General features: G+C 41.2%; 1 protein-coding gene across 2 annotated transcripts in view; it reads left to right on the forward strand.

The window, feature by feature from the left end:
- CDC25B (cell division cycle 25B) overlaps window positions 1-11,046 on the forward strand; it is a 303,696-nt gene extending 292,650 nt beyond the window's left edge. For both annotated transcript variants that reach the window (XM_044064076.1, XM_044064077.1), the window contains exon 16: window positions 8,370-11,046. In XM_044064076.1, the coding sequence (XP_043920011.1) occupies window positions 8,370-8,510 (141 nt within the window). In that variant the 3' untranslated portion in view covers window positions 8,511-11,046. The remainder of the gene's footprint in view (window positions 1-8,369) is intronic.
- Window positions 11,047-11,279: the final 233 nt, after the last annotated feature.

The following is an 11,279-nucleotide window of genomic DNA, read 5'->3' on the forward strand; positions in this document are numbered from 1 at the left end:
GTTACTTCTGCTAGAAGGGTATCTGAATTACAGGCCCTCATGGCAGTGGAACCTTTTCTGATTTTTCACAAGGGCAGAGTTTCCTTACGTACTAATCCTACTTTTCTGCCTAAAGTGATTTCTAATGTGGTCCTAAAGTGATTTCTAATGTGGCATTGAACCAATCTATACATTTGCCTACTTTTTATGCTAACCCCCAAAATGAAGGGGAAAAAGTTTTGCATTCTTTGGATGTACATAGGCAGTTAAGGTATTATTTGAGCAGAACCAAAGAGTTCAGAAGATCTCAAGAATTATTTGTTTCGTTTGCTTTGACTTCACGAGGGAAGGCTGTCTCGAAACAAACTATTTCCAAGTGGATTGGCCATTGTATTGCTTTTTGTTACTCTCATCATGGAAAGGATGTTCCAGTTGGGATCAGGCCTCATTCTACTAGGGCTACGGCCACCTCTACTGCTTTTTTGAGAGGGGTAGCTACTAAAGACATTCTAGAGGCAGCTACTTGGAGTTCTGTACATACCTTTACAAAGCATCATCATTTACCTCTTTATTCTAGGTCTAGGGCTGGGTTTGCCACTGCAATCTTACAGGGCATGTTAGCAGCTCCTAATGCTATTTAGTTGGCCAGCCTCCCTTTTTTCCGTTGCTCTGGGATTCTACCCATATGTAAGGACTGCAGCAATGGGAGACGAAGAACATAGTACAGTTTTGTACCTACCATAAATGTAGATGTTCGAGGATCTCCATTGCTGCAGTCCAATTTTCCCTCCCTCCTTCCCCACTTGTCTTTTTGGGTTGGGGTTTGGGTGGTGTTTTTTGCATTCTGACGTCTGAGGCAAGAAAGACTGAGGTTATGGCGTCGGTCATGCACATTTGTACTGGCACGTACTGACGTCAGTCTCGGGCGCCGATGACCGACGCCGGTTCTAGCCCTTTGGTATTCGGGCCGATTGTGGACAGCGGAATACCCATATGTAAGGACTGCAGCAATGGAGATCCTCGAACATCTACATTTATGGTAGGTACAAAACTGTACTTTTTTAAAAGTGGGTGGTTACATTGTGATGTATATGCCTTGTTGATTGGCTTATTAATTGTATTTAAACATGGTTTTATTATGTTATTCTGTATTTGTCTGAAGAAGTTTGTGAATTACCATAAACGAAAAGCGCTTAACTATTACTTCGAGTGCCTTCCTTTTAACTCTGCTCAGTTACTTGTTTTCTCAGTTTTTGTGCCTGGTGTTTTACAGGTTTAAATCTACTACATCCTGGACAAACTTCAAACCCAATCCCTTCTGCTACTATTGATAAAACCCCTGAATGTTTCTGACCGTTTTAACCGATTCTTTACTTAGACAATTCAAGCCCTAGCAAGCAAACTACCTCCTAGCTTGCCTGGTCCTGAAAGTACCACCCCTAGAAACCTACTTTCAGCTTCCAACCAGTCGCCACTTCACTTATTCGTACCTTGATCAAAAAATTAAAATCCACTACACTTTCTGCTGATCAACTCCCTGCCGAGTACCTACAAAAATCAGCTGATGCTATTGCTTACCTCTTCTCAATACTAATCAGTCGAACCATAGTAGAAGCTAAACTTCCCACCATCTGGAAAATATCCTATGTAATCCCACTTCACAAAGGCGGAAGCTCTACTGAATTCTCCAATTTTAGGCCAATAGCTATACTCCAAGTGCAAAGATTATGGAAAAATGTATTCATAGAAAACTCATGCACCACCTAATCCAGAATCTCCTTATGGCAGACACTCACCATGGCTTCCGTCCTCAACACAGCACTACTTCAGCCCTCCTAGCCTTTACCAACACCATAAACCATAAATCGCAACAATAATTATATATCCTCAGCCCTCTTCTTGGATCTTTCCAAGGCATTCAGTATGGTTGATCACCAACTTTTAATCCACACCCTGCAAACATTGTCTAGATACTAGAGCCTTTCAATGGTTTCAATCCTACCTGAATGGTCAACAGCAGGCTGTCCTCTGGCAGAACAAACCCTCTAATTTTCTGCCTAACACCCTTGGAGTATTACAAGGCTCTATACTAGGGCCCTTGCTGTTCTCCATCTTCATTAACAACCTTTATACTGTCATCCCAAAAGTCAGCTGTATCCAATATGCTGATGACTCTACTCTGATTTGCTCTGCCACATCTCCAATAGCGTTATGGTCAGCTACCCAGATCATCTTTAATACAATAGAAAACTGGCTTTCTGAACGTTGTCTGATCCTAAATCCCGAAAAAACTAAAATGCTGTTATTTTCACTAACGCGTAGGTCTACCCCTTTCACCTTTGCCATAAATTCAAATGATGGCACAATAATCTCCCCTGACCCCTCTACAAAACTATTGGGTGTCATCATAGGTAATGATCTAAAATTCGACCTACATGTTAACCAAACTATCAAAACCATCAATAAAAAACTAGGGTCACTTTACAGAATAAAAGCCTTCCTAACCCCTCCAGCTAAAATTGCCATAGCTTGCTCTCACCTTCTTTCAACCCTTCTGTATTCATCCCCTCTACTCTCGAATTTAAACAAGACTGTCCTTAAACTTTTCAATTTGCTACAACCACATTGCCAGGTTTGCCACTGGGCTGCCATTTAGGACACATCATTGCATCAATCTAAATCAGCTTGGGTGGCTTGAACTACCTAACCTAATCCAGTATAATCAACTGATTATGGCCTATATATTCCGGACAATACTCCTGCACTTAGAAATATCATCACCCCCTATAACAATCCTAGACCGCCTCGATCCTTTAACAAGCTTCTAATTCAGGCTAGCAAAATTAATAACACAGCCGGTGACGGACTCTTTGCAAACTCTTACGTAGACCCTGGAACTGTCTTCCAGCTGATATTACCTTACTTTCTACCTTGGGTCAATTTAAGACTAGACAACATTTGGCACTTTACTGGCTATGTCAGTGTATCAAGCCTGGCTAACTCTCTCTAGAATGTGTAAAAAATCTGTTAACCAGTTTACTGTGTAATTTAATTTAATCCTGATTTATGTTCTGGATTAACTCTAACCTGTGGAACTTGTTTAACTTACTTACGTAATCACTGTAAATAGTTTGTAAATGCTGGTATTATGTAATGCATATCTGTTTACCCTTGAAGCTTTTCTCCCAGGGCCTCCGCTGAAAATGGACATGCATCCAGTCGGACTATCCCAGTAAACAAATGTAAAATAATAAAAAAAATAAATATATTCATACTTGGATGATTGCCTGTGTAGGACTGCAGGTGTCTAGACAGCATCACAAACAAAATGTCTGCAGCCATGCAAATCACCATAGCTTGCTTTCAGAAAGTAGGACTTGTTCCCTCAATTTCCATAAGTCACAACTTACTCCCAGCACCAGACTAACATTTAACCCTGTATGAATTGCAGGAGGCAGCAATTCTGGGCACATCGCGGGTGTGGGTGTTGAGATGAACTGCAATCATACCCTGACTTTGGAATGGAGTCCATTCCTGTCATGGTATTCGAAACTCAAAAGACTTGGAGAAATTTATACCAAGGGAAAATCATGACCTTTCCTCTCTTCATGGTCTTCTAACTGGGCTAAAGGGGTCCATTATTTATCCCAACCTGAAGACCTTTAAACTGACAATGATTGACATCCAAGCAATTATTTTACAGGACTACCTATCTATTCTGAAAGGGACTAGAAAGCCGAGTACCAGGAAATCCATGTGTAGCAAAATAGTTTTGTCTAGTGTATTCCACAAATACAGGCTGTCTTGGAGCAGGTATTGGAATACTTTTTGCTTCCTATGCAAAAATAGCCTAAGTACACTTAAGTTGCATCTGTTTGCTTTCCTATGTTCCCCACAGCATATGCTTGGTCCTATATGAAGGAGTTCTTGGGATGACTCTCCTTAGACCATACAGGCATGAACCTGCTCCCTCCTGGGACCAGAGTTATGTGCTGGAAAATTAACTCTGCCACCATAACCAGCAGCTTCAGCACCCAACAAAATGCTTACATAGAGTGTGAGAATATTCATCCTCTGGATGTACACAGACCATTTATTCTACTTGCACAGGATAGCTGTTGACCTTCACAGAAGATAAACCGGGAAGGTCAATGGGGAGTATTGGATTACTAACTGAATTTCTTTTGTTACACTCAGCATAGCAGACTGATCCCTGGCAGTCAGGGCCTACTCTACAAGTGCCAAGTGCTCCACTACAGCATTTTTGAAAGGGACCCTAGTCGGACCTTCTAGAAGCAGATACATTGTCCTGTGTACACTACCATCTTGCTAAAACCTGGTTTGCCTATGCCACCCTGTAGGACTTGTCCCCAAGCATGAAGTCTACCCATCCATCTGTGTTTTAAAAAAAAGACTTTGGGTATCCTCCTAAGACTCCATACTGCAGCACTGACTGAGCATAGTTCAGTTGTGTAGCTAACTTAATTGTAGATGTTCAAATAGATCAGTGATGCAGTACCTTTTTCCTTCCCCTCTATTTTTGCTCTGGTATGGAGGTGGGGTACTGATCATTCCTTCCACCCCACCTACTTATATTAGGACGGTCAGTTGTAGGACTATGATGTTCAGGCCAGCCATGGGCTTCATGGCAGGAAGTCACCAGACTGTATACAGTATTATAGTTCTACAGTTGTGAAAGTTGATTTACACAACTGTACTTTCTCTAGCTTCTTCAGATTGCAGGGGAAAAAACCTGTACTGCCTCTGTATGCAAACCTGCTGACCCAATGCAGGCGGCTTTGCAGCACATACCAAACTATCCACACCCAGTCTGTCAGTTTGGCAGATGACTTATCTTTTCTTTTTAGCTGTGTTAAAAATATCGAGGGGAAACTAGGCTAAGTAACAGGAAATCTTAATCTAAATAAAAAAGGTTTCCCTCTGAAGCTAAAGGAGGAACTAGAACCTCAAAGCAGTTGGATGTGCCAGTGGTTATTCAGTACTTGAGCCATTTTCTGATTTTAGCATCGCCTTGCTCTTGCTGCCTTTTCCTCATCCTAGAAATCTCATTTCCACTAGTCAAAGACTTTGAGTTGTGCAGCTTATTCCAGAATAAAAGGGGCCTGGCTAGGGACTTAAATTCTTGTTTTTCAAAAGTCATTAAACTGGCTGCATACATTTTTCTTGGAAAACTGCTTTTCCTTTTTGCTGTCATCAGTAGAGTCTTGGAATTCTGTCTCTTCATGAGCAGATTGCTATTCTTGCATTCTCTTAAACATGTGCCTCTGCGTATTAAACTCTCTACCAAAGGTTAATATAGTATTCCTAAACCAAGCAGTGCATCTCCCAGTTTTGTTCCCTAATTCTAATTTCCAGAATAAGGAAAAGTGGGAGGGTCCTATGTTCCTCGGGCATATGCAGTTGAGGTAATACTGGGATAATACTAAAACCTTCAGAAAATCAGTTTAATCTGCTGTAAAAGGATGCTCGTTAAGTTTTTATAAAGGCAGATGAGTGTTGACACTGAAATGGCTAGAATCGTGCATTAATGTTTTGAGGCTCGTGGGCAGTGGTCTAAAGAGAGACTGGCCCCATTCCATAAACGGCACTGCTTTTCTCAAGAGTTGGTGCACAGGGTATGTTAGTAACAAGTTGCCTAGTCTCCGTTTAGACCTTGGTGCACCACAGTCTAGATACGATATTCAGGACCAGGGCTGGATTTGCTTCTGCTGTACTAAAGGGCATTTTGTTTATTTTCAGTCAACCAGCCACCCTACTTGTATGGGCCAATTTTGGGGAATTCCCAGTAGTGATTTGTAAGAGTGATCTACTGTATTTTCTAAGATGGTTGCCTTGTAATCCAGCTCCATGGTGCAGAAATCTACAGCCATAACTGGCCCAGGTTACTCTGGTTTGATTAACAGCCTGGGTGTCCGAGATGATGGCAAGGGGAGATGTGTGCCCATCCCTGGAAGGGGGTCTTCATCTAGACACTTTTTTGAGGAGGGCATGAGAGTATCCTGCAGGTGAGAGGGGTTATAAGGGTAAGTCTTTGCAGCCCCCCCCCTCCATGACGGAGAAGATATGCCTGATCCCAGAATGCTATAATGATCCTTGTTGGCCCCAACCTTTGCTGAGCTAGTCTGGAGTAGATTAGGAGGGGTGTATGTAGAACTGAAGTAGGATGAGGGCACCATGACTTGTAGGTCCAGGTGAAGATGGGCTTTGCCAACAAGGATGCTTACCCTGGCTTTTGCTTCATTTTCACTGTCCTTTGCCTTGGCAGCAGTCTTACAGGAAACTACTAGCCTCCTGTCTTTGCTGTTTAAGTGATTTTGATACTGACTATATTCCATGCGTTAAGGAACAAAGTTTTGTGGACTCTACATTTTAAGCCAGTACTGTGGTGAAGAGGGATAAAGCCCTGACTAAACCCAGGTAATCCATGTTGCATTAGTGGCTTGGGTGTCTGTGGCACCAGCAAAGGAGGAATGGGCATACTAATCCTACGGTTGGCATTAGCCTGGGATTTCCCCCACGTTCTACCCCGGTGGAGGTCCAAGACGAAAGGTGGGGAACAGTACTGGAGATGCTGCTGAGGTAGGGTGATGTGTCATCCTGTCCTTTTTGCATTTCTGCCTCTCCGGTGTTACAAGCAATTGCAGTGGGGAAATGGGTGTGGCTTATGCAGAAAAACCCTCATGGCAGCAGTGTGAATGTAGTTCTTTGAAGCCTCTGTCTTCCTGTTTGCCCAGACCCTAATCTGAGTAAGAACACAGAAGGTTAGGAGGGTTAAGCTGACCCTATTGAGGAAGAGGAATCAGGGTCCACTGTTGGTCAGCAGTGTGGGTGAGTTCTCAAACAAGAGGGGGGGGGTGAACTTTGCCCTAAGTATTGGCCTAGTCACTGCTCCTGATGTCCTGGCACAGATTCCTGTAGAGCTTTTAGATCTTCAATCCTAGTCATTCCTGTAGAGCTTTTAGATCTTCAATCCTAGTCTTGATGGCTGTTCAGATCAGTGTTGTCACCAACTCATTAATTTCTGTTTTAGCCATTGCTGTAATTTGCCTTTGAGCCTCAACTCTAGCTCCAGTATCGAGCACCCTCTCAGTATCTGGGTCTGTACCTCCAGTCGGTGCTGGGCCCACACTGCAGTAAGTGTTTGGAAGTCAACTGCGGCACTCATATTGAATCTCTCCGTGCATGGGCATTCATGCATTTAGGTGCTGACTTTGTTTCCACCCTGGAAACTGCCTGTCCTTCAACTTGTAAGATCCTATAGGATCAGTGTAGTTGAAGGCCACCAAGGACCTCCTAATTCTCCATGTGGCTTTCCTTTTGCTTGGATACCGCTACCACCACAAAACCCAAGTTCAGGGATGAAATGAACTTGCATAGAAGAATGGGCAGTAACCAGCTGTCACCCACTCCACTCCAGACTGGGTGTTTGAGTAGGCTTTCTGGCTTAAAGCTACCTTTTCTTGACTTTTTGGTTGGTGCCTGGAAGCCAAAGATGCTTTCTTGACCATTCAGGAGGCTTGGCAAAAACTGACTTCCCTTCCAGGAAGACCAAATTGCATCCTTCAAACTTTTCTGTACTGAGACTCCCTAGTAAAAGCTCCCACTTTGGATTTGGTCATTGCTGTGGCAGCACTTGAGGGAACAAATCCATGGTCCAGCAGTTCACCTCCATACAAAGTCTCGTATTCTGAATTGCTTTGAGTATGTATCTCCCACATATGGTGATTCCTGCAAGATCTATGGTATAAACTCCAGAAGTAGCTGACTGAGCATTTGCTAGAGGAACAGGAAGGCTTTAGGATGTCTGTTTTTTCATGCAGTAGCTGTTTCAAGTCTTGTCAAAAATGCCTTTACATTTACCAGTGGCACCTGTTTGCAGGTGACTGGTTAAGAATTCTAAGGCAAACATTTTAAATGCCATTTTCAATGGATCTACCTTTTTGGGGGTACAGATTGAGAAGCTACCAAGTCTGATGGAGAGGTGGCAAGATCTTGTAGGGTTGCACTTTTATGCATCACAGATTCAAAAGTCCTAATCAAATGTGGTTCAGGCAAGGTGAAAAGCAGTCTGACAACTGCCCAGGGACAGAAATATCCTCATCTCTTAAGGTAATGCATTGAATGCACATTTTCAGTTAGAAGCAGCCATGAATTTACCTTGATTTACATGTTAAATGTTTTGAAATTTCATTTATTGCACTGAGAACAAAGGGAATGTCTGCACGTAGGTTGCAGGGAGAGCTGCCTATTTTTGGTTGCATTGTGTATGTTTAATTCCTACATTTTCACAGGTTAATCTACCTGTTGTAACTTTGTTTTCCCTTTTGTAACAAGCTAATAACTAGCTCGTACTAAATTTCTTGTTTTAGATGCACTGTGAGCCACAGGGCTACCGTCCCATGCACCATGAGGATTTCAAGGAGGACTTAAAAAAATTTCGCTTGAAGAGCAGGACTTGGGCTGGAGAAAAAAGCAAGAGAGACTTGTATAGCCGTCTCAAGAACCTTTGAAGAGCTGTTTTGAAATGGAGAAATGTTTTTTGGATTTTGTTCTACTTCAAGAATAAATGCCTGCTCTGTTTCTTGAGCAGGTGAATAATTTGCTCCTATGGAACCTAATCTGCTCCCTGACTGGTATCTGGATGGATTTTTCATTACTCTAATTTGGCACTGGAAAAAAGTGGGCAGGAACCACTACTATGAAAATCTGCTTTTTGACTTATCCGTCATAGCACTGCACACAGGAGTGTCTTGCCATATTTCATATTTGTTTTTTCTTCAGGAAGATCACACTGCCTTGCAGATTCAAGCAAGTTTAAGATTCCTGCCAAGTTTGAAGTCTGTTTTTCTACTTGTAACTGGTAGTAGCACTTCTTGCACTGCACCTTCTTTGCTGAAAATGATCGGTGTTTGTTCCCAACAGCAGCCTAAGTGCAGTATAAATGGAGTTCTGTTCAGTACCATAATGGCAAGATGCCCACTTGAACACTGAGCCTAGTAAATAACTTTGGAATTTCCATCAGTGTGAATTTTTTTCTTTTTGATGTAAATCATATACCTCATCTCTATTGCTGTTGCACACCCATGTAGGTTAATGCTTTTCATTGGAAAACACATTTTGAGGGGGAATGTTTGTTAATATCAAGGCTTTTCGTTAACTTGAAGCTAATTAAGAAACCCAGCAGTGTTTGATGCACATTGCACAGCTGGGATAGTAATTTTTTTCAGAGCTGGATGATGCAGAATGGTTTAATTAGATTCTAGCTCCGATGTAAGATGTTCTTTTGCTGATCACTGCTCTAGGGACTTTTGCAATTGTACCCAGCCAGTATAATAGTTGAAAGCCAGTATAACAATTAAAATGGTTGGTGTTGTGTCTGTCCTCCTTGAAGAGGTGCCAGTATTCTAAATCAGTTTGTGATTTTTGTAGTTTTACTTGATAAGTTTCATGACTCATGACTGCCAGTAAGAGGCTAGTATCTTATTCCCTGGAATCTACTAATATCCGAAAATGCTACATACATATATATATAAAATAAAAACAGTGTGCTGGGAAAGAACTCTTAAACTCTCCCATTAAAAGTGCAGATGAGTTGCTGGGTAGAGGAAAAACAGCAGATGAGTATTATCTCTTAAAAAAGGTGGAGTGAAAAATTCATTCCATTTACATAGTTTTGCTTGTTTATCTGACGCCATCTCTTTCCTTTCCATAATGTTGTGCATCTAACCTGAACTCTGATACTTGTAGCGCTGGATACCCTTCACGAACTTGTTTGGAATTTGCTGTATTCTTAGAACTGGTCAGTTTTCATTCCTGTAGTGTGCCATACAAACTTTGTGCAGCACATTAAATTAAAGAAAGTTTTTTCAATGCTGCTTTGTGCATAAGGTACAACATAAATTAATGTATCCAGTGTTCACCCCATGTGTAGTGTGGTTCCCACATGTACTGTGAAATACTATGTTTTGTCTGGTCCTGTTGTATATTAACATTCCTGTTTGCACAGTTTCACCTGTATATATAAACAGTGGAAACTACCCTTTGTGGCTTCCTCAACCCCAAATACTTCTGCATCTTAATGATTATCCCAAATGCATCCTTTTGCCATGTAAGCATCCTAACTCCTTGGTGAGTAGTGAATGTAGAGTCTCATAAATGGGGAGCAATGACCCAATAAGCTGATAGCCACAGCATTCTGGTCCAGCCCATGACACTGGCTCATTCTCAAAATCCTTGTGCACTAGTGGCACATATTTCAGACGTTCAACATCTGAGCTGGTACAATCTACCAATGTATGGATTATTTATTTGAAATTGATTTATTCTGTAGACATCCATGTTTTGCCGTGTGTACAACAATGAGCCATTACATTTGTTTCCTGCTTAGTATGCAGGTCCTCCCGCTTTCTGTCATTGTATGCTTTTTCTATTCAGACTAAAGATCTGTGTAATGCTTGTCATTTGGTTGTAGTTGTTTGGGATTTTGGACAGTATTTTGCAAATAAAGCAGTCCGAGTAGAAAACAGCCTTATTTAACAGTGAAAGATTCATTTAAAAACATGCAGTCCTGTTATGGAATTGGGCTGCTGGGAAGTTCAATGGATCCTGAACTTAATCTGCATCATAATTGTATTTTTACAATACAACAGATACTCTGACATGTTGATGTGAAATGAGTAGACTAAGCAAGTCTCAAGTTTCATTGCAAAAAATCAAATTAAATTGTCTCTTCCATGTTGATGCTGGAATAATGAAATGTTTAAAAACAGCATTTAATATGCCTGTTAGTATAAAATTTCAAAAGACTTGACACCAGCGTTACATAGAGGCGTAGTGTGTACACATGAGATAGTTTTAGCAGGTGAAATTTCATAAAAGCACTTCATATCATTTTTCTCTTGCATGCTTTGGGTCCATAAAATGACACGCTGTCATTACTGTTTGTTTTTTGGTTGTGTAATTTGATGCTATATACTGCATACCATTCAGGCGGTGATGCCTTTTTTAAAATAAAAGAAATGCTGAAATGGCATTAATTTTAAGAGAGCTGGATTGTAATCAGGAGTTAAATTGTTTTAAATGCTTTTACCAAGATTAATAGAAATGAGCAGTTTTCATTTTGCAGCCAGTAGAAGTTTGAATTTTTCATCCAGTTTCCAAAACCTGATTTATGTTGTTGTGCCATACTTTCTATGGAAGAGCTACCACTGACCAATATAATTATTTTTTTATGTATTGGGTTGTCTCAGGTCTATGGAAATCCATTCCATCAGTAACTT

Source organism: Protopterus annectens, chromosome 2.part2 (genome assembly GCF_019279795.1).
Source record: "Protopterus annectens isolate FY-2018-M chromosome 2.part2, PAN1.0, whole genome shotgun sequence".
NCBI lineage: Eukaryota > Metazoa > Chordata > Ceratodontiformes > Protopteridae > Protopterus > Protopterus annectens.